Source organism: Narcine bancroftii, chromosome 5, assembly GCF_036971445.1.
Source record: "Narcine bancroftii isolate sNarBan1 chromosome 5, sNarBan1.hap1, whole genome shotgun sequence".
Taxonomy (NCBI): domain Eukaryota; kingdom Metazoa; phylum Chordata; class Chondrichthyes; order Torpediniformes; family Narcinidae; genus Narcine; species Narcine bancroftii.
In genome coordinates, this window is record NC_091473.1 from 68,827,872 (window position 1) to 68,854,319 (window position 26,448).

The 26,448-nt window shown below is 39.8% G+C and overlaps 1 protein-coding gene across 7 annotated transcripts in view; it reads right to left on the reverse strand.

Moving 5' to 3' along the window:
- Positions 1-26,448, reverse strand: part of dnm3a (dynamin 3a) — a 289,034-nt gene that overhangs the window by 133,477 nt on the left and 129,109 nt on the right. For 4 of the 7 annotated variants that reach the window (XM_069937730.1, XM_069937736.1, XM_069937734.1 and 1 more), the window contains exons 10-14: positions 24,667-24,805; positions 17,220-17,306; positions 16,064-16,134; positions 6,328-6,379; positions 5,520-5,561 (exon numbers count right to left, since the gene is read on the reverse strand). In XM_069937730.1, coding sequence (XP_069793831.1) covers positions 5,520-5,561; positions 6,328-6,379; positions 16,064-16,134; positions 17,220-17,306; positions 24,667-24,805 — 391 coding nt within the window. The remainder of the gene's footprint in view (positions 1-5,519; positions 5,562-6,327; positions 6,380-16,063; positions 16,135-17,219; positions 17,307-24,666; positions 24,806-26,448) is intronic. The other 3 variants (XM_069937731.1, XM_069937732.1, XM_069937733.1) reach the window with 3 other exon arrangements.

The following is a 26,448-nucleotide window of genomic DNA, read 5'->3' on the forward strand; positions in this document are numbered from 1 at the left end:
GAATAAAAGTGGAGCAAAAACATCCTGGACTCCAAATCAATTAATACCATTGACGCTAGGTAACAGATCCTGGACACCTGGTGTTAAAATGGCATTGTGCATAGAGGACTGTTACAAGAAGGGGCAGCGAATGTCATTCACACACCTTAGGCAGAAGTATGATTTATCAAATAAGACATTCCACTGCTACCTTCAGATAAGATCTTTTCTACAAGACAAACTAGGTCCTACCATGGCCCTATCAAAGTGCAGTGAAGGAAAAATGCACAGAAATCCATTTTGGCAATGTATTTTTTGCTCCAGTATAAAGTTGAACACTTTATATCAAAATTTAACTTTTTAAATTATGAAGGACTAAATGAGGCCTTCATAAATCAAAACAGAGGTGGGAGTCGGACTTAGGTATAACAACTGATGAGTGGTGCTGGTCCAACCTGTGTCGGACCGGCACGACTGCAGTCACCAATGTGCGGTAAAGGCTGGTGCAATGCAATTTTTTGATTTAGCTGTACCCGATGCCACAAAAGATTAATAGATCTAAACTAGAACTATCAGACCAATGTTTTAGATGCGGCATTGAGACAGGGACCTTTGTGTACACGACTTGGACATGTACCAAGTTGAGACCCTTTTGGGTGGAACTAGGTGAAGTCCTATGGAAAATTATAGGTAAGCAATTCCCACAGGACCCAGAGTTGTACCTGTTGGGTAACATAATGGACATAAGACTTAAAATTAAGCTGTCCAAATTCCAAATTCAATTTGTAATTATAGTATTGGCGGTGGCCAGGAAGTGCATAGCGGTTACCTGGAAATCCGACTCTTAACTGAGTATTACACAATGGAGTAAGGAAATGCAATGTGTTCCCCTGGAGAAAATTACATAACTTAAGGGAAAGGAACATTACTTTCCAAAAAATTTGGCAACCATACTTAAACTTCATAGGAGCACAGTGCACCTCATTGCCCTGCCTTCCCTGCTTCCTCCTCAACCTTGGGCGTGGGTTTGGTGGGGGGGTGTGGGGGGGGGGGGGGGGAAGGAGGGCCATCTCATTCCAGCCAGGTAAAGTCAGGAAAATAAATCAGCCTGAACTCGGGTTGCCATGCTGTGACAAACCTATACCACCCTGATATATGATTTACTCCTTTGTTGTAAGTGTTTTTAATGTCTTGTGCGTTTCTGTTGATTAGTTAAGCGTTATGTGTCAAGGGAGTGGGGGGCAAGGAGGGAACGGGAGGGGATAAACTTGGACGGCAGAGGATTCTGTATAGAATAGATATGGATAAGCTGTAGTCAGTGCTGATTTGTAATCACTAACATTGACCATGTTGAAAACTGTCTGGAAAATCATAAATAAAATATTCAAAAAACTGGATATTCCCTACACTATAGACTTAGAATAATGTGTTAGACTACAGCCCAAGTTTACACTTACTTTCTGTCAACAATGAGTCATTATGAAGGGGCCGAACTGAAATGTTGACTGACTATTTCTACACACGGATGCTACCTGACCTGGTGAATCTCTCCAGCTTCTCTTTGTTCACTCAATATAATGTCATTTGCAATTTTTTTTTGTTTATCTAGCAAATGAACTTTCAGGCTCGCTTGTAGATCAAATGTCATCATCCAAATATAGGTTGTGGTGTGACTGATCTCAGCTAGTGCCCAGAATGCAGTTAAAAAGAAACATGAAAATGCACTGAACCACTAATTGCTTTCCCTGTTTCAACAGAAGTTAATTCATGCTCAAACTTGTAGTAAATTACTGAAGAAAGAGCAGCAATATGAAGATTGTGCTTCACTTTCCACTTCAGAAAGGTGGTTAAAAATGTTACATATTTTAAGAATATCAATTACAATAATTAAAATATTGTCTATGATGTGCATGCATGTGGAATATAACCATATTATCGATAGGATTAGATACTTTGGAAACTCAAGCAAAAGCTTGACGAAAGCACATTAACAGGTATCAATGATAACCTGTGTAATAAATAACAGTGAAACATCCACTTTGACAAAGCATTTTTGACCAGTTTTGTGCACAAAGCTAAGAAAGTACCAGTAAAGTTAAATAGATTAACAACTTACCATTATTAGTGGCCAGAAAATAAATTATATTTTTTAAAATCTAATTTTTATTGTGAATTGATCAACAAAACTACCTCTGACCCATTCATACATTTTAAATATCAAAGGTAGCAATAAGGTCACATTTATGAACCTATAAAACAAAATGTTAGATATACACTTTCAACATATATTATACTGGAAAGCATATGGTGCCAAAATACCAAGGATCTGGTTGCAGAATACAGACATGAAACACTTATGTTTGAAACACTTAACAAAAGACAGATATTTCAATAGAATTGTGAGACAAAGCAGATTGGCAGACTAAATATTTCAAGTCTCATTAAAATAAAGCTATGATCAACAGTTAAAATGACAGATATAAATCAAAACAGCTCAAAAGGTTAGTTTGGAGCTCACTAATTTTAAAAAGACTAAAGTGGTTGGTAACTGTATGTATTAACATAAATCTTACCAAACATGCACACAATTAGGAGTTAGTCTTCATTATCCATGTCTCACCAATTTAGTTCACCAATTTTAAAACAAAAAATAAAACAAGGGTATTTCAAGAAACAAGGAAATTGTCAACAGATCAAAAATGAAACTATGTAGAATTTAGAAATAATGTTAAACATATTGAAGAGGTGATATATAATTAAAATATATAAATGACTAAAGAATAACCACTGAAGACTCATCTATTTATCCTATAATTTATCATGCAATGTAAATTTTGATTTAGCTTGTATGCATCCACATTTTATAAAGGTTATTATAGACTTTAAACCATAATAAATGAGATCTGGATAATGAAATAGTCAGTTTTTAATGTGATATGATTAATACAGAGATGTGCGTCTACCACCCATTCTATATATTTATTGACATAGCTACCGTACTTTAATTCGAGAATGTACTAGCTCATACATGTGCATTAACACAGCTACAGTATTCAGTAAATGGATGAAATCTGTCCTTTTTATTTTTTCTGTATATTCAAGTGAAAATATATAAATGTGTGAAAATGTTAATACAGCACGTTTCTGAATATCCGAAAACCACAACCGAAATTCTCAGTTATCTGAATTTTTTTTCGATGGCAAGATGAGAAAAAATTTTGGTAACATGAGTGAGTGACTGGAGGAAGTCAGAGGGTCAGGCAACACATTGTTTCAGATAACTCCCTTCCCTCTCTCTTTCCAATTTCTTCTTTCCCCTCCACTGTACTTTGTTCTCTGCTGTCCACAGAATCGGTGTCAGAACAAATCTAATGGGGGGTGGGGGCATTAGGGTAACCACAGTTGGGGGGCACTGATTTTTCAGCAGCAGCAAGAGCAGGGACCTCAGGGTTCCGAGCAGGTTCAGCGACTGCCATGGGGAGGTGTTGGGATCAGAGTGGTGACCTCAGGGTTCCGAGCAGGTTCAGCGACTGCCATGGGGAGGTGTTGGGATCAGAGTGGCGACCTCAGGTTCTCAGACAGGTTCAGCGACTGCCATGGGGAGGTGTTGGGATCAGAGTGGCGACCTCAGGTTCTCAGACAGGTTCAGCGACTGCCATGGGGAGGTGTTGGGATCAGAGTGGCGACCTCAGGGTTCCGAGCAGGTTCAGCGACTGCCATGGGGAGGTGTTGGGATCAGAGTGGCGACCTCAGGGTTCCAAGCAGGTTCAGCGACTGCCATGGGGAGGTGTTGGGATCAGAGTGGCGACCTCAGGGTTCCGAGCAGGTTCAGCGACTGCCATGGGGAGGTGTTGGGATCAGAGTGGCGACCTCAGGTTCTCAGACAGGTTCAGCGACTGCCATGGGGAGGTGTTGGGATCAGAGTGGCGACCTCAGGGTTCCGAGCAGGTTCAGCGACTGCCATGGGGAGGTGTTGGGATCAGAGTGGCGACCTCAGGGTTCCAAGCAGGTTCAGCGACTGCCATGGGGAGGTGTTGGGATCAGAGTGGCGACCTCAGGGTTCCAAGCAGGTTCAGCGACTGCCATGGGGAGGTGTTGGGATCAGAGTGGCGACCTCAGGGTTCCGAGCAGGTTCAGCGACTGCCATGGGGAGGTGTTGGGATCAGAGTGGCGACCTCAGGTTCTCAGACAGGTTCAGCGACTGCCATGGGGAGGTGTTGGGATCAGAGTGGCGACCTCAGGGTTCCGAGCAGGTTCAGCGACTGCCATGGGGAGGTGTTGGGATCAGAGTGGCGACCTCAGGGTTCCAAGCAGGTTCAGCGACTGCCATGGGGAGGTGTTGGGATCAGAGTGGCGACCTCAGGGTTCCAAGCAGGTTCAGCGACTGCCATGGGGAGGTGTTGGGATCAGAGTGGCGACCTCAGGGTTCCGAGCAGGTTCAGCGACTGCCATGGGGAGGTGTTGGGATCAGAGTGGCGACCTCAGGTTCTCAGACAGGTTCAGCGACTGCCATGGGGAGGTGTTGGGATCAGAGTGGCGACCTCAGGGTTCCGAGCAGGTTCAGCGACTGCCATGGGGAGGTGTTGGGATCAGAGTGGCGACCTCAGGGTTCCAAGCAGGTTCAGCGACTGCCATGGGGAGGTGTTGGGATCAGAGTGGCGACCTCAGGGTTCCAAGCAGGTTCAGCGACTGCCATGGGGAGGTGTTGGGATCAGAGTGGCGACCTCAGGGTTCCGAGCAGGTTCAGCGACTGCCATGGGGAGGTGTTGGGATCAGAGTGGCGACCTCAGGTTCTCAGACAGGTTCAGCGACTGCCATATGGAGGTGTTGGGATCAGAGTGGCGACCTCAGGGTTCCGAGCAGGTTCAGCGACTGCCATGGGGAGGTGTTGGGATCAGAGTGGCGACCTCAGGGTTCCGAGCAGGTTCAGCGACTGCCATAGGGAGGTGTTGGGATCAGAGTGGCGACCTCAGGGTTCCGAGCAGGTTCAGCGACTGCCATGGGGAGGTGTTGGGATCAGAGTGGCGACCTCAGGTTCTCAGACAGGTTCAGCGACTGCCATGGGGAGGTGTTGGGATCAGAGTGGCGACCTCAGGGTTCCGAGCAGGTTCAGCGACTGCCATGGGGAGGTGTTGGGATCAGAGTGGCGACCTCAGGTTCTCAGACAGGTTCAGCGACTGCCATGGGGAGGTGTTGGGATCAGAGTGGCGACCTCAGGTTCTCAGACAGGTTCAGCGACTGCCATGGGGAGGTGTTGGGATCAGAGTGGCGACCTCAGGTTCTCAGACAGGTTCAGCGACAGAGAGGGGGAGGTGTCAGAGAACGGCAACGGATGACACAAGTATTCTGCTGATGCTACTGGGCTACTTAAAGCCATTTCTGAGTTATCCGAAAAATGCAGTTAACCGATACACATCCCAAGCATTTCGGATAATCGGAAACGTTCTGTAACAAACTGAAGATCATGTTATTTATTAATAGGGAAAATGACATAAAAGTAATTGTGCTCAGTAATAAATCAATAAAGCATCTTACAAAACCTTAGCTCGTACAATTTGTCTCAACAGTGGAAGATGAGAGTCCTGAAATAGCAAAACAAAAAGAATGCAACAGAGAAATACATTGGTAAACTGTTGACTTTAAAGTATATATTTGCTTAATTATGTGCTTAGATGTCTGCTGTACAGTTTTGCAATTAATGTGTTGCCAACATCTGCCATAATGACATAAGCTAGTCTTCAATTGCTTGATCAAACTAATTATTTTAAAAACAGATTACTGTATATAACTAAATTACAATTCATTCTGAAGAGTTTTACAGCCAAAAATAAAACTTAATGCTCGAGATTCTTTCAAATATCAAGTTATCTATCAAAGTGCAGGCAACCACTTAATATGCAACAAAACCTCAGTGAAACAGACATCTTGCCTTCTGACGAGGCCTTCTCTTGAGCCTTTAATAAAAATATATACATGTCTGAACTAGTAAATGACACTTCTTGAAACCACAGAATAACTACTCACCAATAATTCTTCTGCCAAGCATAACAAAAAAAAAACCAAATGTAAACAAAAGGCAATTAGTGAGACAGAAGACCACGAGGCAAAAAAAGGCAGCCAAAGTGACAATACAACCACAGACAGCAATAGAGCAAGAAGGAATGAAAAATTCTTGTGCAATGATTGTCCAATGTGCAATCATAAAGATTAATTTAAAAAGAAATTCATCAACATTATGTGACATGCACTACACAAATGTTGCAAAAACAGATAAATTAAAACTATAGAAGAGTGCTACATGCATCTATTTGAATTTTCACAAAATATTTAAAATAATAAAATTCTTACCTGATTCCCAGCAGGGTGATTCTTGACCACCTGACCACATCTTGGTTGGGCACTATTAAAAAAGTATAACAAGTTTCTAAATGTAAATACTTAACAAAGATTATATTGGAAAAAACCATCTAATTTCAGACATTGTGCATCTTCTTCAGGACATCACATTAGAAAAAATAAAAAGGTAACATGGCGATGGATGTGCATCACAACTTTAATCTTGCAAGAATGATTAAAACAATGGTGAATAAGAACTACACAATATTGACTGTAACTCACTAATAATTAAACTTACTAGACATCTTTATATTAATAATTAACTTACTGAAAATACTGGTATAACTCATCTTTGTTTAATTATTAGACAAAAGATCTGCAATAATATACAACATATTTTTTAAAAAATAGGCAATCTCACCACAATATTAAACAAAGCCAACATTCCATCTCACAACAGTGCAGCTGTAGGTAGGTCTGGAGTCGAGCATCACTGTGCCCATTACTAGTGATTGAAAGAAATTTGACTCCTGAAATTTTGGTGGGATTTTCATTCACACTAGAAACTTTTTTCCAGCAGGAAAAAAAATACCCAAAATTAATTTCCAGCATGATTTGCAACTTTGCTGGTGTGAAATAAGCTATTTTTTCCAACCTCAAATCCATACAAGTAGTGCTATTGAAAAGGACCAATTCTCAAATTTTGTTCTTTTACCTAGTTGAAGATCTGCTGCAACTTACATCATTATCACTTTTCTATTAAGGATATCAATCCAGATTCCTCTGGTCTACTAGAGAATTACCCCTCCCTTCATCCATTATGGAAATCAGAGAGCTTCTTTAATGCACTAGTTGCCAAGATTGAGGTTGCAAGGATAAGTGAAAACAGCTGCAAGATTTTAGTGTGGGGAAGCCCAAAAATGTCATTTAGGAAATTCACAATTGAAGATCACAATCCCTATGAGACATTTAAAAAGTGTCAGGTTGACACACATTACTGTTTAAATACCAGTAAAATGTAATGAAACGGTTTAGAGATTCCTGTCTGAATAAAATTTAAACGATCTGAATATAAAGCATATAAATATAACGAGTTTAAAGATCTAAATTTGTTTATCTAGTTTTAGTGGTTTAAGATATTTGAAGTATATTTGCATTCCATGAATTAAATTCTGCAATCCTCTTAGGATGATAGCATTTGTACTTCTACAATTGCCTTTCTGAGAGTGCTTGTGTAATTGCTCACTGGCCAACTATCCAAGACTGCTAAAGTTCATAACAATACAACATAATATGAAACATGCCCTTCCAGAATAAGAGTTATCCACAATCACTCTTTGTAAACAAATATAACCTCCACCATTTAAACCAGGGGGAAAACTATGCTCATTTGTCTGCAGCTACCCAGTGGGGTTCTTTAAAAAGTGGATCCCAGAGGTGCTGGGGAGGGAAAAAATTGGGGAAGATTTAGAATTAGATGGAGCCTACCTCTCTCTTGCCCCCTGCCCAGGTCCAAACCAATGACCTGCTCTGTCCTGGTTAGATTCCTTCATTATCAGATCAGAGAGCGTATTTTATGTGCAGTGGCTTTGGGAGCAAAGGAAAGGAGGGGTCCAGCTGTACATGAGGGAGTAAAAAAAATTTCTTCCCAGATATTAGTGTGGCACTTTTAAGGTGAAAAAGGGAAATTGCTTTGGTAAAATCTTAGGCAAAAGGAAATTGAGTATACCCTCCTTCACCCAGCAACTCTGAAGGTAACAGTGGTATGAGAGGAGAAGTTTTTTTTAAGGACCCTGGCGAGATAATGGACTATGTAAAAACCTTCTCAGGACTAAATATAAATAAGGGAATAAAGGGGAATTAATGGAAGGACTGATGGTATATATTGTAAGTGATATGAATATAGTTGGGAACATGTTTGCTGTATTAATGTTTAAATATGATGGTTCAAGTTAAATCAGGAATTATTATGGGGAGCTCAAAGAAAGAGGGGAGGGAACAAGTAAGAGATAGATGGGTGCAAAATTGCAGGGAAGTTGGCACCAATATCTTGGGTATTTTGGCACCAGGAAGGGAAAGGGTAGATTGGGAAGGGGGGAATTATTTGGAGGTATTGTTTTTTTAATGCATTGTTGGTTTTAGTTTTTTAAGCTTATTTTAGTTTCAAGCATGGCTGTCTGAGCCAGAGATCTACGGCAAATAAGCGGGATGGAAGATAAGTATCAGCAGAAAAGAAGGAAGGGGAGGATAATGATAGAAGGGCTCTGGGGTAATGGATAAGACAATTAAATTTGTAATAGAATGGGAGAAAGAGAGTCTTGGCACACCTTAAAAAATGCAGGCAGACATAGTATTTTTCAGAAACCTCACTTTAAAAATCAAGAGCATATAAAGTTGAAGAGGGGGTGGGTGGGCCAGGTGGTGTCCTCTTTTAATTCCAGAGCCAGGGGAGTGGCTAACCTGATAGGGAAGAATGTTCTGGTGGTGGTCCGAGGTATGGTCACCAACCTGGCCAGGATATTTGTGATGATGCATTATCAAATACACTCTGAGTCATGGACACATGAATATATATGCCCCAAATTTTGTTGACAAGCAATTTATACAGGATGTATTCTTGGGGGTAACAGAAGGGTGTTGAAATACCTTGATTGGAGGGTATTTCAATTCCTGTCTGGATCTGGTCATGGACAAGTCAGCAAAGAAAGCAACAAGGGACAGGACGGCTAAGTCTACCCTGACCTTTATGAAAGAGCTGAATTTAATAGATGTCTGGAGAAGGCAGAATCCAAGAAAGAGGGATTATTCATTTTACTCAAGACAACACGATTCCTACATTAGAATTGACTTTTTTTTTAAGCATCAGCCCAGTTGGAGAGTAGGATAGTGGAAACTGAGTACACAGCTCAATTCCTGTTGGATCATTCATCCTTTACACTTTCTATCACAATGCCAGATAAGCAGACCACGGCGAATAGATGGTGCCTGAACTTTTTGCTGTTGGGTAAACTGGAATTTTGTAGCTTTATTTGGGCTCAAATAGAATTGTTTTGTGGGATGAACTGCCCTTCCATTAATGATAATTTCCTAATGTGGGACACATTGAAGGTTTTTTAAAGGGCCAGATAATTGGATATATCAAGAAGGGGCAAGTGAAGAAGATCAAGAATATGGAAAAGTAAAGAGCCCAATTGGAAAAAGACTATCAAAGAGTGGGTTCAGAAGAAAAATGCAGGAACTTAATGAACAAAAAGCTCAAATATAATGCACTGCAAATGTATAAGACTGAGAAATTGATCTTAAGATCTAGACAACAGTATTATGAGCTGGGGGAGAGGGCCCATAAAGTCTTGTCCTAGAAGGTGAGGGCAGAAGAGGTGTCAAGAACAATCAATGTGATTCAAATGGGGGAAGGCAAGATTTCACATAAGCCAGAGGAAGTAAATGAAACATTTAGAAAGTTCTATAAAGAGCTGTATAAATCAGAGTCGGGGTGGGGGGGGGGGGGGGATCCAACTAAAATAGATAATTTCTTGCTTACATTGGAACTACCAAATTTAAATCAGGAAAATCGAGAGGAGCTGAATGCCCCTTTCTCTAGAGAGGATATTGAATAAACCTTGGGATCACTGTAGGCTATTAAATCACCAGGAATTTTATAGAGAGTTCAAAGATCTCTGAATGCCACTTCTAATGAAGGTGGTGGATTAGGTGACAGAGTCGTATACTTTCCCAGAGGCTTTCTCAACATTAATAATCATGGCGATCCCAAAAAAGGACAGGGACCCATTGAACCTCTCCTCTTATAGGCCCATCTCTCTAGTGAATGCAGATTATAAAATTGTAGCAAAAGAATTAGCCAATATTTGGCTAATTAAATAGGTATAATTGCTGAAATTAACGAATCCAGATCAAGCTGGATTTGTAGAAAAGAGGCAAACAGCAAACAACATAGCTAGATTGCTTAATGTAATACATCTGGCACAGTCACAGCGGATCCAGAAGTGGTTGTAGCTCTGGTTGCAGAGAAGGCCTTCAACAGACTGGAGTGGAACTTTTTGTTCAAGGTACTGGAGAAATTTGGACAGGGAAAAACATTTATTAATTGGGTTAGGACACTCTACTATAAACCCCAAGCTAGTTTTTACAAATGGGCAGATGTCTCCAGTGTTTCCATTGAGTAGGTCCAGTAGACAGGGCTGTCCATTGTTCATCTTGCCATTGAGCCGCTGGCAGAAGCCATTCGGCAGGATCCAAACATAAAAGGGTTCAAGGTGGGCCAGGTGGAACACAAAATCAATCTTTTTATTGATGATGTGTTAGTATATTTGATGGACTGGGGGGGGGGGGTGTCCCTTGACCAGACTAAGGATCACCTTGGAGGATTATGGGAAGGTCTCAGGGTATTAGGTAAATCTGGACAAGTGTGAGATCATGCCTCTGACAAAGGGGTATTATATTATCAATAGAGAAGTCAATTCAAATGGCCACAAGAAGGCATTAAATATCTGGGGCTAAATGTAGACAAGGAATTACACAACTTATACAAACTCAATTATCTCCCTTTGCTCTGGAAGATTCGGTTGATGGAGAACTCTGTCCATAACTTTGGTGGGCAGAGTTAACTGTGTTAAAATGAAGGTGATGCCAAGGATACAATATCTATTTCAGTCATTACCAATTTTGTTTCCCCAGGGCTTCTTTAAGATGCCCAACGTATGTGTCAGAAATTCCTGTGGAATGGTAAAGTGGCTAGAATATCCATGGAAAAGTTGATTTGGGATTATAAATTGGGGGTATTTAAAATTGCTAAATTTTAAAAAATATTACTGGGTGGCCCAGGTGAGGTTTAGCACCATACTTTTTCATGAAGGTGATCGTTCCTCCTGGGCACAAATTGGATTACAAGTGGTAGTTAAAAGATAGGAGAGTTTATATATAAATGGGACATAAAATTAATTTCAAAGAAAATCGATAACCTCACACTAAAGCATGTATTTCAGACATGGTATAGAATAAATCAATGTATTGTATTGAAGGTAGGGATATCTCCCAAAACACCACTGACCCAGAACAACTTAATACCCATGACTCTGGACAATAAGATCCTGGGTACCTGGTGCCAGAAGGGAATCAGGTGTGTTGAGGATTGTTACAAGCGATGGCAGCTCATGTCATTCAAGCAGTTGAGGAATAAATATGATTTGTCTTATAGAACATTTTTCTGCTATCTGTAGCTAAGATCTTTTTTAAACGACAAATTGGGACCATCTATGACCCTGCCCATGTGTAGTTACATGAAGATTCTAATTCAAAGAGGGAATATGCGTAAGTTTATTTTTATGATGTATTGCATATTCCAAAGTGAGGGCCCAAAGCCGGGCTTACACAACAATCCACGAGCGGTGCTGGTCAAATATGTGTCTGGACAGCATGACAGCTGTTCTTAATGCCAGGTACAGGTTGGCGCAATACAATTTCCTGTATCAATTGTACCTCACACCACAAAAATTACATAAATCTAAATCATAAATCTGAAAATGTGTTTTAAGTGTGGTGTGGAGATTGGAACCTTTATCCACTCAACCTGGCTGTGCACAAAGGTGAGTTCCTTCTGGGAGGACCTGGGGGACATTCTAAAAAAATTTACAGAAGTGGATTTTCCACAGGATCCAGAATTATACCTTCTGGGTAACATTATGAACATGAGTTTCAAATGTCCAAGTGCCAAATTCAGTTAGTGAAGGTCACCTTGACGGTAGCCAGGAAGTGTATAGTGGTCACATGGAATCTGATTCTCAACTAAAAATTACATGATGGAATATGGAAATACAGAGTTGTATTCCCCTGTAGAAAATCACGTACAATTTAAGGAAGAAATATGACACATTCGTTAGATTGTGACAACTTTATTTGAAACTCATATGTATACAGACATAATTTTCAGTCCTTTGAAATGAAGTAACCTGTTCCAGCAGGGAAAGGATTGGGATCAAAGAAGTGGAACGTGGCGCAGATGATCTACTCTTGGTTTTTTTTTTGGATCTGTATAATTTATATAATTTTATTCTTGGTTGTACAGGGGCATGGGGGAGGGGAGGGGAAATGGGCTCAGTATGTTGTACATAAGTGATGTAAGAAAGTGTTACTATTGCCTGAATTTGAGTCTTTGAAAATCAAAAATAAAATATTCAAACAAAAGTCTGCAGCCACATAGGACCACTGCACAGAAGTAGTAGGTCTGCAAAGGCACATATAGCAAAGACATCAGAGGTGATATGTCAAACATAAATTCTGATATATTCATTTATTATCTTATTTCTTTGTACTCTGATTTCAAGATTGTCAGAAAGAAAGATTTCAATTTAGGAACTGCATCACAATGAGAATGTACATTTCTCATTATTTATTGTCACAAGGTGAGAATCATTGCTTTGAGTCAGCAGTTGTTTTCTGATTCTTTGGTATTAAGATGACACCTTACAGCAGCAACTCTTTGCAAACAGCTCTGATGGGAACAATCAAATATTCCTGCTCAGAACTCAAAAATCCACCAAAACATGAGACACACAAAAATAAACCTACCTGATAGCGTGGACTTCCTAAGATCGCTAAAAGACCTGGGAATCGGCAGTTGCGATAGAGGCAGGTACCGTTATTACAGCGCAGGAGCTTTAAACTGCCCATAGTTACAACTGCAATATCTTGAGAGCTTTAAGTTCACACAGACAACGTTGCAATGTGGAAGCTTTAAACTGCAACATCGCGGGAGCTTTAAACGCACACAGACAATGGTACAATTTAGAGGCTTTAAAATGCTTACATAGTTACCATTGCAATGCCACTGGAGTTTTAAAACACCAGTGATCAGGCCAGCCAAACATCAAGAAGGATTTAAAGGGACAGGGCTCAGACAATACAATTACCAAAAGTGGACTCACAGGCCAGGTAAAGACCCTATCACGTGGGTGCAAAAGGTCAGGTTGATACACCGGAATCTGAGGCTTCCGCTCCCTATCATCTTACAGTCCTTGGAGAACAAACTAGATGAACTCCAAGCTAGACTACAAAATCAGGGAGTAATCAAGGAGTGCTGCATGATGTGCTTCACAGAAACTTGGCAAAACGTGAACATTCCTGATGTCACGCTGACTGAACAGCAGCATCTTGAAAAACCAGGGGAGGCAGCGCTTGTGTCATCATCAATTCATTATGGTGCACAGATGTGACAATCATGTCCTAGTCCTGCTCCCCCAACCTGGAACATCTGGCACAAGTGCTGCCCATTCTACCTGCCAAGGGAGTTCACTGCCATCATCCTGGTCACAGCGTACATTCTGCCACAGGCTAACGTCAGGTGGGCACTGGGGGGACTAAGCACTGATAAACAGCCATGAGACAGCACATCCAAATGTCTTTCTGATCATTGCAGGAGACTTCAATCAGACCAACCTGAAAAGGTCTCTAACAAACTATCACCAACATGTCACATACGAGAGCAAGGGAACCAATACACTCGACCACTGCTACACCACCACGAAGAACGCATATTGAGCCATATCCTGACCGTACTTTAGCAAGTCTAATTACCTAGCTTCTACTGAAGACCACAGCACCAGTGGTGAAGACGGCAAAAATGTGGTTGAAGAAGGCAGAGGAGTGTCTGCAGGACTGGTTTGAATTGGTGGATGAACATATTCAAGAATTCATCCATCGACTTGAATGAATATGCAACAGGTGTCATCAACTTCATGAAGATCTGGATGTATGAGTGTACGCCCACGCACTCGTACCAATGTTCCCTAACCAAAAGCCCTGGATGAATCAGAGAATCTGTTCTCTAAGGGAGAACAAGGGTATTTAAGGCTGGGGATCAAGATCTTTACAAGACATCGAGGTACGACCTGGGGAAGGTCATTTCCAAAGCAAAGTGGTAATTCCAAAGGAGGATAGAAACAGAGACAGATACACGCCAGCTATGTCAAGGAATGCAGGACATTACAGCCTACAAAGCAAAGGTGAATGCTATTGACTGCTGTGATGCTTCACTGCACAATGAACTGAGCACCTTCTATGCCCACTTAGAAAAGGAAAACAGTGCCAACCAGAATTCCTGAAAAAGCTGAGGACCCTGTGGTATCTGTCTCTGAGGGAGACGACAGAACATCATTCAGGCCTGGACGGCATACCTGGCAGGGTACTGAAAACCTGCACCATGTAACTAACTGGTGTGCTCAAGGATATTTTCAACCTCTCATTATGGAAGTCAGCGGTTCCCAACCTGCTTCAAAAGGGCATCAATCATCCCAGTACCCAAATAGAGCAGGATGAGCTGCCTCGATGACTACCGCCAAGTAGCACTAACATCTATGGTGATGAAATGCTTTGAGGGGCTAGACATGGTCAGAATTAACACATATCTAAGCAAAGATATTGACCCTATTGTCATAATCGCTCCATAGCGGATGCAATATCACTGGCCCTCCACTCAGTTCTGGGCCTCCTCGAAAACAATAATTCATACATACGGTTGACTACGTACATCAACTATAGCTCAGCCTTCAATACCATTATTCTCTCAGTGCTGGTCAAGAAGCTACAACTCTACAACTCTGCAACTGAATCCTTGACTTTCTCATCAGAGGACCATAGTCTGTATGAATTGGAAATAACGTCTCCTCCTCCTCACTGATTGTCAACAAAGATTTGTGCTCTGCTCATTATACACCCATGACTGTGTGGCCGGACACAATTCCAAAGCTATCTACAAGTTTGCTGACAACACCACAGTTGTTGGCAGAATCACAAATGGCAAAGAAGAAGCGTACAGGAAGGAGATAGATAAGCTCGTTGAATGGTGCAATGATAACAATCTTGCACTTAATGTCAGCAAAACCAAGGAGATGATTGTAGATTTCAGGAGGAGGAAGTCAGGGGAATACGACCCAGTCCTCATCGAGGGCTTAGTAGTGGAAAGGATCAAGGGCTTCAAATTTCTGGGTATCAACATCTCCGAGGATTTGTCCCAGGGCCATCACGTTGATGCAATCATAAAGAAGCCTCGCCAGCTGCTATAGTTTGTGAGGTGTCTGAGGAGTTTCAGTATGTCACTGGAGAATCTTATAAACTTCTACAGGTGTACTATGGAAAGTATTTTGACTGTTTGCATCACGGCCTGGTATGGAGGCACCAACTCTCAAGACAAGAATAAACTGTAGAGGGTGGTTAACTCGGCTTGTGACATCACAGGCACCAGACTTCATTCCATCAAGGACATCTATATAAGAGGTGTGTTACAAAAGCAGCCTCAAACACCCCCACTACCTAGGCCATGCCCTCTTCGCTCTGCTACCATCAAGAAAAATGTACAGGAGCCTAAAGGCAAGCACTCAACGGCACAAGGTTAGCTTCTTCCCCACTGCCATCAGATTCCTGAATAATCAATAGTTATTATTGTTTCCTTAGTCATATAGAAAGATGGTATAAAATGAATGCCGTGAAACACCAAATTTCATGACTTGTTCACGATAATAAATTCTGATTCCTATTCAAGGTTTCATAAAGTGAAATAACTGTGTTAAGGGACTTCAGCACAACTGTAAGATTTTTAATCATTACCTGGATTTCAATATTGTTATACTTTACTACAGTTGTGCATGGTTAAATTGTCCATGGGATTGAAATCATAGACGGTCATTTGAATTGAAAAATAAAAGTCATTTTCAAAAAATTCCAACTTGATACCTACTTTGCAAACCCAATGAAGTCTTCATGGTTCGTATTGATATAAGACAACTGGATATCAATCAGTAACAATACCTAAAGTAAATAAAAGGTTAAAAATGTAACTATATTTTATGCATTCAACCCTGATTCTTGTGCAAAACAATTAGATAAATGGTGAAAAATCTTCTGTACTTTCTGATAAGTGCACTTCCTATTTCTAATAGAAACCAAACCCAAATATCAACATTTTTTTGAGTTTGACCTAATTTGTGAATTAGTGTAATGGTTTTGTAAAGATTTTAATGATGGCATCCAAATATGTATTAGGATTTGAGAATTTTATAAATAAAAAAATAATGCACATTAATCTAAATGCTAAAACTGTAGATTCTCGAATCTGAAATACAAACAATAATGCTGGGGATATCAGGCAGCATCTATGGAGAGAGAAACAAAGTTAAAATTTCAGACCAATGACCCTTTTTCATACGCCAAGTATGAACAAACAGGACATACAGAGTGGTTCCTCCCGTGGTGAGGGGTGACGCACTCATGACAGGCACATCGTGGAAGATGCAAAATGATTGATCTTCCTCCAATAATCAATGATAACAAACCATTTTTGCAAAATCAGGGCTACTGAAAATCCCCTGTGCAACTCAGGCATTGAAATCACACAATGACCCACAATGGTATAAGTAACTACTGGAGGCACCAAGCCTACTGTTAAATTTGAGAGTTTTCTGCCATTAGTTAGACAATCTGGGCATTCATGTAATGAGATAGCCATTGATTATTATGAAAAATGGCAGATTCAAATATGGAATTCTTGCCTTTCAGTTATCATTTATTGCTCCCTGAGACTACCAAAATTGTGAAATGCAAACAGATTGATAAGCCCAGTGAAGACTTCATACAATGACAACTCACATTTAACAGTAGGAGAGAGACTGTGAGCACTGGCATAAACTAGTTAACTGAAATGTATAACAAGCATAGTTGGTGAACAAACAAAGCAGTTCCAGTCATGTCTGCAGAAAACCTTCGAAGATAGCAATGTAACTTCCAGAAGACTTCGAATAATTAGGCTCTCCTGACTAAACCCCTCCTGTCCTCTCTTCAGTCCCTTGTTGAGTATCTCCTGCACTTTTCGTTTTCTGTTAATAATGTGCATTAACCTGGTTCTTTGTTCTTTCCTCTCTTTCTCGAATGTAGCTGGAAACAATCGTCTCCGTCTCTTCCCGCAATTTTGGGTACCTGCCCAGCTGTAAAGATAAAGCACATTCACTTAAATGGCTAAAGTGAATAGTCATCCATCAAATGTTACCACTCACCTTAATATTGCAAGAAGTATATTAACTATATACTTTAAAAATTAGATTCTATGGCTGTTCATGTAACTCCAGAGAAATTGTCAATTGTTCACAGAGATGAAATACACAATTAAAACATCCTATCGTATAAATTAAGTTATAATACAATGAAAATTTATTTTAGACTAGGCTCAATAAAAAAAAATGATGCTCACAAATAATTTCTTTGACTAAATTTGTTTGTTAATTATCTTGCATGGATGGAAATACAGTTAGAAAAATTCGGCTTCATTTAATAAACATCTTCAAGATAACAAACAGTGAATGTGGTGCAGAGTAAATTCAAAATTCTGAACACAACATTCCAGATGCTGGAAACCTAAAATAAACTCACAGAAAATGCTGGTGATACCAAGAATGTCAGGCAGCAACTGTTGAGAGAGAAAAACAGAGATAACGTTTTAGATTCATGTAGTTTGATGAAACATTATGGATAAAAACATTAAGTTTTTCTCTCTTCACAGGTGCTGCCTGGTTTATGAAATGTTTTTTAAACTTTCTGTGTCAGGGCCATTATGTTAATCAAACAACAAAAATATATCAAAAGTAGGGAAATCTTACAGATACCCAGATTCATGAGAAGATAGCACATTGAAATAAATTTGCATAAAATTAGACATAGAGTTGTTATATTCAAGTTTTTGAATAGACCAAAACTTGCTATCAATGCTAACACTAGTTACTTGCATTCACTACTGACTTAAATATGAGCTACAGACTTCCTCTCGAGTGAGACAATCTCGTTACGTTAATCATGGAACACCACAGAAGACTGACTGCATTAATGTAATGCCACCTTTTTTCTTGCACAATGGAAACTGTGAATATTTATTATCTATCCTTTATATTTATTGACACTTTATAATTTAATCTAATGTATACTATTGTAGTTCTGTTTTCTTTATGAAGTACCTGCTCTGCCACAATGTGATAGTACAGATCTATCACCAATGTATATAGTGTATATAGTTACAGTATCTAGACTGTACTTACAGCGATTGGCTGAGAGCTAAGCCACGCCTACTGTCTGGGCCTTAAAGGGTTGTGTCCCTAGCCAGGTCGGATCATTCCGGACTGGTCAGCCAACTGTGAAGAGCGCCTGTCTTTTGCTAATAAAAGCCTTGGTTTGGATCAACAAGTCTTTGATTCTTTCGACGAGCTCTACACACAATAATACTCATGTATATGTACATTGTACAATGAAAATGAGAATAAACTCATTATCATAATGCCAGCCAAATCCCACTCAAAAAACAGATAATATACCCCATCCAATACTTCAATACTCCATTGTCAAAACAGCCTTACACTTATAAACTTCTGAATGCTGTGGGTATTCATAACATTTAAAACTCACAGGAAAAAAATATATAAATAAAGTCAAAAATACTCTTGTAAATATTTTTAACTGCAATAAAGCATTTCTCTGACATTTTCCAAGTAGTCTATACCTGGCAGAGGAACAGCAAGTTTAGTCATCGGAAGAAGGAGGATCAGCTGCAAGGAAGAAGATATGCACCAATAGCTCACATTTTACAAATTAATGAGTTTGCTTTCACGTTTTTAAAATTACTTTTGGGATTTGTGTATCCACATGAAAGTCCCAAAGATCCTGATGCAGGTAAGGGCGATTGTTGTCATTTCAGTGAAAAATTATTGCTACCTCTCAACAAATCGTGGCTCATCATTCTGCCTTCTGATTACTGACATCGTTTTATGTCTGCTGCTTATTTTAGAAGTGGAAACTACCATAAAATATTTTTACTTATACATACCAAAAATATACGTATATAAATACAACAATTATTAGCTGACTAAATGTACTCCTGAAAGTGTAACAGCAAGTTCTGCAACAAGGAAACCCAAAGGGAAGACCAGATTTACGTCTTTTGAGAAGCAAGGTATATGTTTTTTCTTTGTGTCGCATTCCAGGAGCATCTCCAGGTCAGGCATTTATGGTAATTTTCTCAGATTGTAGAACAGTATGGAGGTAATCTTTTTTGTGGTATGGAGAGACTGCAGGTGGTCAATCCATTGTCAATAATGTCACAAATTAATCTGTTTTAACTGTCATGGTGGTTGAGGAGGGAACTATGGAAATGTGTTAAACTTCTGGGCCACATTTGAATGTACTTGGATTATAGATGCACACTATATCATTAACTATAGGTGATAATTCCTTTCAAGAACAGAAGAACATAAGAAACAGAAGCAGGTTATAACTTGAGTCTCCAGTGAGTTCTCTGCTATTCACAAAGATCTTGTTTGATCATTTATCTCAATGCCATTTTCCTACAGTAAGCTCATATCCCCAGAAACCTATGCATATTTAAAAATCTTCATTCAGCACAAGGTCGTCTACAGCACTCTTAGATAGAGAATTTAACATAGAAGACAGTAATTCTATGAAAGAATTTCTTCCCATCTCACGTATGAATGGTCCACCATTTATTTTGAGAATGGGAACCATGGTTCTAGATGCACCTACAAAGAGAATCAACTCCCTCTGTCTCTACATTTTTCCTGTCAAGCCACATAAGAAAGTTGAGATAATCACAAATTCTTCTTGACTAAAGAGCATATCGTAGAATGGTTACAGAACAAGAGGAATTTGGTCCATCATCTCCTCGCTGGCTTTTTACCAGAGAAATCCTCTCCCAGAGCCAGTCCTTCTCATTCTGCACCACTTTCAGAACAATTCTATTTATTCCATGTTAATTCTCTTTATTCTTCCAACTAAAGCACATCACTACACAATTCTCCACACCTCCCAGATGTTTTCCTAGTCTATCGGCCTGGCTTACAATATGTTGCCATCTTTCACTATACTCTATGCAATTCACAGTACTGCTAAGTTTCATATTATTAGCAAATTTGGAAATTGTGACTGGAACCCCAAAATCCAAATTATGAATCTAAGTTTAAAAAACCTCAGTTGCACAGCTGTTGTAAGGCAGTTGTAAGCTACTGCCTTACAGCACGAGAGACCCAGTTTTAACCCTGACCATGGGCCTGCGTGGAGTTTGCATGTTCTCACTGTGATCGCACGGATTTCCTCTGGGTGCTCTGGTTTCCTCCCACATCCCAAAGATATGTAGGCAATGTTAAATTTCCCCAAGAATGAAGGTAAATGGTAGCATCTGGGAGGAGGTGGATGGGAAGAAAACATTGAATTAATATAGGATTGATGTAAAATGGGTGGTTGATGGTGCAAACTCACTGTACTGAAAGATCTCTTTCTGTACAGTATTCTTTATTACTCTGTGACAATGGCCCTTAATCTCTGGGAAACACCACCATTAACTTGTAGGAACTGCTCAATACCTACTGCACAACCTCAAAAAGGACACACTCGATGGTCTTTAGCAAAAACCTGTGTCAACATTTTATTTTACTCTACATCAACCCTCTTCTTCCCAGCAGCCTCTCACGTCACATCCCCCTGACTTACTGATACGCTAGACCCACAGGTGACCATGAAACTCTTTTCTCTCCTCCTTCTGACCCCATACATGTGTTACATTTCCTGAGCATCTCCACTGATGTGTCACCAGCAGCGAAAGGCCTTACTCAAGTATGCAGCTGTGACAAACTCACCATAATCACCTGTTATCCATTACATGCCCAGTTATGTCCACGCCTTCAAGATCCCTTTTGCACCAAGTACATTAAATGTGCTAATAAGACTGTTAGATGGTTCTACCAAAAGCCATCTTGAAGTACGTGAACACTGCATTGACTGCAATAATCTCATCAACTCCATCTAAGCTCTTCATCAAAAATGAGATCAGATTGACTCAATGTAATTTTTCCTTGCAAAATTTGTGTTGGCTTGCCTTGTTCAAGAAGTCTTTTGATCCTGTACTAGATCTATGGTTTTAAATGCTCTCCTATCACTGATGTTAAGACTAAAAGTGCTTGCAGACTTGTTCTTACTCCATTTTTTGAACAAGGGAGTAATATTTACTGCTCACATCATCTCTGTGGTGTCAGAGGAATTCAGACCTGGATCTAAATCGATTCCACATGCTTGAGCACGATGCCAATCACCATATCAATCTTAATTTAATAGTTAATTAAACTGATTTAATTAATCAACTGCCACCTTTACTTGCTAATTATAAGACGTGTATTCTTAGATGGTTACAAAGTTTCTGAACAAAGCATATCAACATACAAAAAAAATTCCTCCCTGGTTCCCAATGATCAGAAGTTATATGAATTGCATGCACTCATTTCAACCATTCATAACAGCATGTACTGTTTGCTGTCATTTGGTAAAAATGGAACTCAATCTTCTTTGCACTGCAAAATAATTTAATATGATTTCTTCCAACTCTTTTCGTTCAGCAGATAATCAAACTGCTAATATTTGCGTTTGTTGAAAATACTGTATCAGATCCAAAAGTAATAATCCGTCTGATAATATTGCTATTGCTGCGCAATGTTAACCCTGATGACTCCCCAGTGGGTTATTCGACAGCACAAAATAATTCTTTGTTCGGCAATAGATAAAGATAAAATGCACCATCTTTGGACTGAACAACATTCTGTACAAAGGTCAAATAAATAAAGTCTGAATAAATATAGCCAATGGCGGAAATATACACCAGATAGGGAAACACAAAAGCTGTAGATATAAAATCCAAAGCGTGGAGGGCAGCAGGTCCAACCCTTTGCAGTCTCCGTGCTATCATTTGCTTCTCAAAACCTCATCCCTATCTTTGTTATTTCAGTTCTTGTTATTCCCATGCTCTCCATCATTTTTACATCCTTGGAAACCTAAGCTCAAACTAAAACTATGCTCTTTTCACAGTTTTCACTAATCTTGTGAAATCACGTTCACTAATCGATATTGGCTCCCATCCCAACTGCACTTCTATAAAATTCCAAAATTTGTATCAGAGGTGAGAGTGTCTTGGATCGGGTCTACTACAATGTCTCTGGAGTGTACATGGCTGCCCCTGTTGCCATCTTGGATACTGAGACCACATATCCATTTTGCTAATCCATGTATACAGACCACTTGTAAAACAAGTTAAACCAGTTCACAGGGGATCAGTTCCTGGCCGGAAGATGCCATGCCTGTGCTGCAGGACTGCTTTGAAAGTACGGACTTGAGCGGATTCAGGAAGGCAGCTGCCTTCAATCACCAATCAACAGTGATGAATATGCAAGCTCATTAACAAGCTACATAGCCAGGTGCATTGAGGATGTGATGGTGATCAAATGCTTCACAGCCAGGGCAAATCAGAAACCATGGCTAGAGGGCTAACCTCTCCAATCCATGTTGGGTTTTCTTTCACATGGTCTGCCAAAGTCATCTCATGTATTTTTTGAAGTTTTCCTGATTTCTTTCTTGAAGTTTTTCTTGCATTTTTTAAAAATCCCTCAAGTACCTCTTTGGCTCCATGTTGCCTATACCTGCTATACACCTTCCAAACCAGATCTTCAATATCCCTTGAAATTTAAGTGTCCCTATGCCTACTAAACCTGCCTCTGCTTTTTCTTTCCTTCTCCCCAACCTTTTCAGACACCTGCCTTCTTTTTACTCATACCTTGAAAAAGGGCTCAGACTTGAAATGTTAGTTATATATCTTTACCTCTTTTGGACACTGTGAGACCCGCTGAGTCCCTACAGTATATCTGAGTTTTTACTATTTCCTTAAAGGCAGTTAGGATTAGGCAATAAATGTTATCCCTCTCAGCTACGCAAGCATCCCAAAAAATCTTCTTTCTTTGGCTTGGCTTCGCGGACGAAGATTTATGGAGGGGGTAAAAAGTCCACGTCGGCTGCAGGCTCGTTTGTGGCTGACAAGTCCGATGCGGGACAGGCAGACACGATTGCAGCGGTTGCAAGGGAAAATTGGTTGGTTGGGGTTGGAGAAAACTAACAAGTTCCACGATGGAAAAAAAATCTTTCCTTTTTGCTTGTATTTTATTCACATAACTCAGCTAGATTATTAACATAGAAGTATGGTGTAGGCAATTATGTCAAATGTATCTCAGGGTTTCTATTTAAAAAATTGCCTATTTCTGCTGATGGCATATCAGCCAGCTCCCCACCATGACTACCAGCCCCCCCACATCTCCATCGGGCACACAAAACTCAAAACGGTCAACCAGTTTACCTATCTCGGCTGCATTATTTCATCAGATGCAAGGATCGACAACGAGATAGACAACAGACTCATCAAGGCAAATACCGCCTTTGGAAGACTACACAAAAGAGTCTGGAAAAACAACCAACTGAAAAACCTCACAAAGATTAGCGTATACAGAGCCGTTGTCATATCCACACTCCTGTTCGGTTCCGAATCATGGGTCCTCTACCGGCATTACCTACGGCTCCTAGAACGCTTCCACCAGCGTTGTCTCCACTCCATCCTCAACATTCATTGGAGCGACTTCATCTCCAACATCGAAGTACTCGAGATGGCAGAGGCCGACAGCATCGAATCCACGCTGCTGAAGATCCAACTGCGCTGGGTAGGTCACGTCTCCAGAATGGAGGACCATCGCCTTCCCAAGATTGTGTTATATGGCGAGCTCTCCACTGGCCACCGAGACAGAGGTGCACCAAAGAAGAGATACAAGGACTGCCTAAAGAAATCTCTTGGTGCCTGCTACATTGACCACCGCCAGTGGGCTGATATCGCCTCAAACCGCACATCTTGGCGCCTCACAGTTCCGCGGGCAGCAACCTCCTTTGAAGAAGACTGCAGAGCCCACCTCACTGACAAAAGACAAAGGAGGAAAAACCCAACACCCAACCCCAACCAACCAATTTTCCCTAGCAACCGCTGCAACCGTGTCTGCCTGTCCCGCATCGGACTTGTCAGCCACAAACGAGCCTGCAACTGACGTGGACATTTACCCCTCCATAAATCTTCATCCGTGAAGCCAAGCCAAAGAAAACATGTAAATGTGGAGTTCTAAAAAGTAACCAGATTTGTTCAGGCAATTAATACACAAGTTGTTCAGATAAAACCACAATGTGTTGGGGAATTCTTAAGATATTAGCAAAGTTATTTGAACACAGAGATGTGTTACTTGGTCATACACTGTTAATTTTACATTATTTTGGACTTTTTTTGAGAAGAAGCAGTTATTGGTAAGCAATAAATGAAATCAGTGGCAAATTCCTTGCATACTCTTCATTTAAATTACTCTACTTAAGTGTGCATTTATATCAGTAGTATTTTTTTTAAAACCACTGATGGCGGACAAATAAAAGTTGTGTAGTGTTTACCTTATGGCTGCACTGCCTAATTGTACGTATTAATTCCTGGATAACCAAATCCACACACTTCAGGCAAGGTTCCTTGAGTCTCACAATCTGTTTCTTCACAATAGTTTCAAAGGCCATATCCGGAGTAAACAAACCTGGTCTAAGGACATGAAAGCAAGGTAAAACATCATTCTTGGTACAGACAACATGAAGAAAGTCATTGCACATGTATCACTTAGTAAGGTATTCAGTATTTTCCACACAAATATATTTTACTTCCAAAAGTGGAAAATTTTACCTATTTACATATTTTTAGAAAGAAGTAAAATGAAAATTTAAACAGGTCATTCAACCCAGATAAGTCCCGCCTATTAGATTTAAACAAGAAATAGCAGAATCACCTGAATAATGTGTTTATAATGGAAGTAGCCATATACTTTCCTAACTTTAAGCAAACCATGCAACCACTTTTTCCAGATTGTCTTTGTTTTTAAATTTAATACAGTGGGTAAATGGTTATTGCGCAAGTAGCATTTTTAAAAAATAAATGAAGTGAAGTTAATTACTATTCGGAATGAGTGCAAATTACTGAGCTGGCTTTAAAGGATTCAATATTGACAATGAATCTATCATCTGAACAAATTATCATGTTAAAATAAATGCATTAATTATTGAATTAAACCAATAGACCATCACGGAAACACAAGTATTTCATATTATTCGGGAAATTAGAACTTGATCTCACCATGTCAAATTTGCACTTAGACAATACATTGCACGCAATTGGCAGAAAAGTTTAAACATAGGCAAGAAAGAGGTGATACATTTTGGTGAGGAAGCTACATAAATAAATGCATCAGTGCAATAGAAGTTCAGTGGAATCAGGTGGCACAAATAAAAAATAGCAATGTTGGTTTAAAAAGACCACAAAGCAAACTATTTCTTTAGAAGAAGAATTGAAAAGCAAAGAAAATATGCTAACACACATTGAACAAATTTTCAATCACCTTTGGGGTATTGTGAACAATTCTGATCTCCCTATCAGAACAAAAACAGTGGGCTGGTGAATGAGCAAAAAACATTTATTAGAATGATACCAAAACTCAAAAATTATACCTATCAAGAAAGGTTAAGTAGGAGAAACTCTTTTTTCAAAAAAAATGAAGATTCAGATTTGACCTGAAAGATATTTTAAAATTCTGTAGAGATTTGATAAGGATTGTATAACTTTATTGGAAAGTTAGTCACACGATGAAAAATACTTTGTAACAGTACACAAATTAAGAGTATATTTTTTAGAATATTATCTGGTTCTTGAATCCTAACTATATTTGTAAAAATTGTGAAGGGAAAAAAAATTAAGATAGTTAATTTCTTTATTTTATTGCGCCAACACCGCAACATTATTGTTCTGTTATTTTTTTTACTGACAAAACAGAGTTTTAAAAGAGCAGTGAACATATAGAGCAGGGGTGTCAAACTCAAATTCATGGAGGGCCAAAATTAAAAACTTGGACTAAGTCGAGGGCCGAACTAAATATTTATTGAAAATTTTCAACAACATCTGCATGGTTTCTCTTCTTTTAACATATGTAATGTTAAACTTTAGGATATAACTTTAGGAGGATAATGTTACAGGTCAGGAGTTGGTAGCTCAAGTTCACCCTTTGCTTGACCTGAGGGAAACATATTTGGTCCCTGTGGAGATGTAGTCAGTATTCACAGGCTGTGTCCATTTTGGCCTGCATCAGGACTCAGCATTTCCAGCTCACTCCTCAGGCTCTAGGCCTCTATTCACCCTCG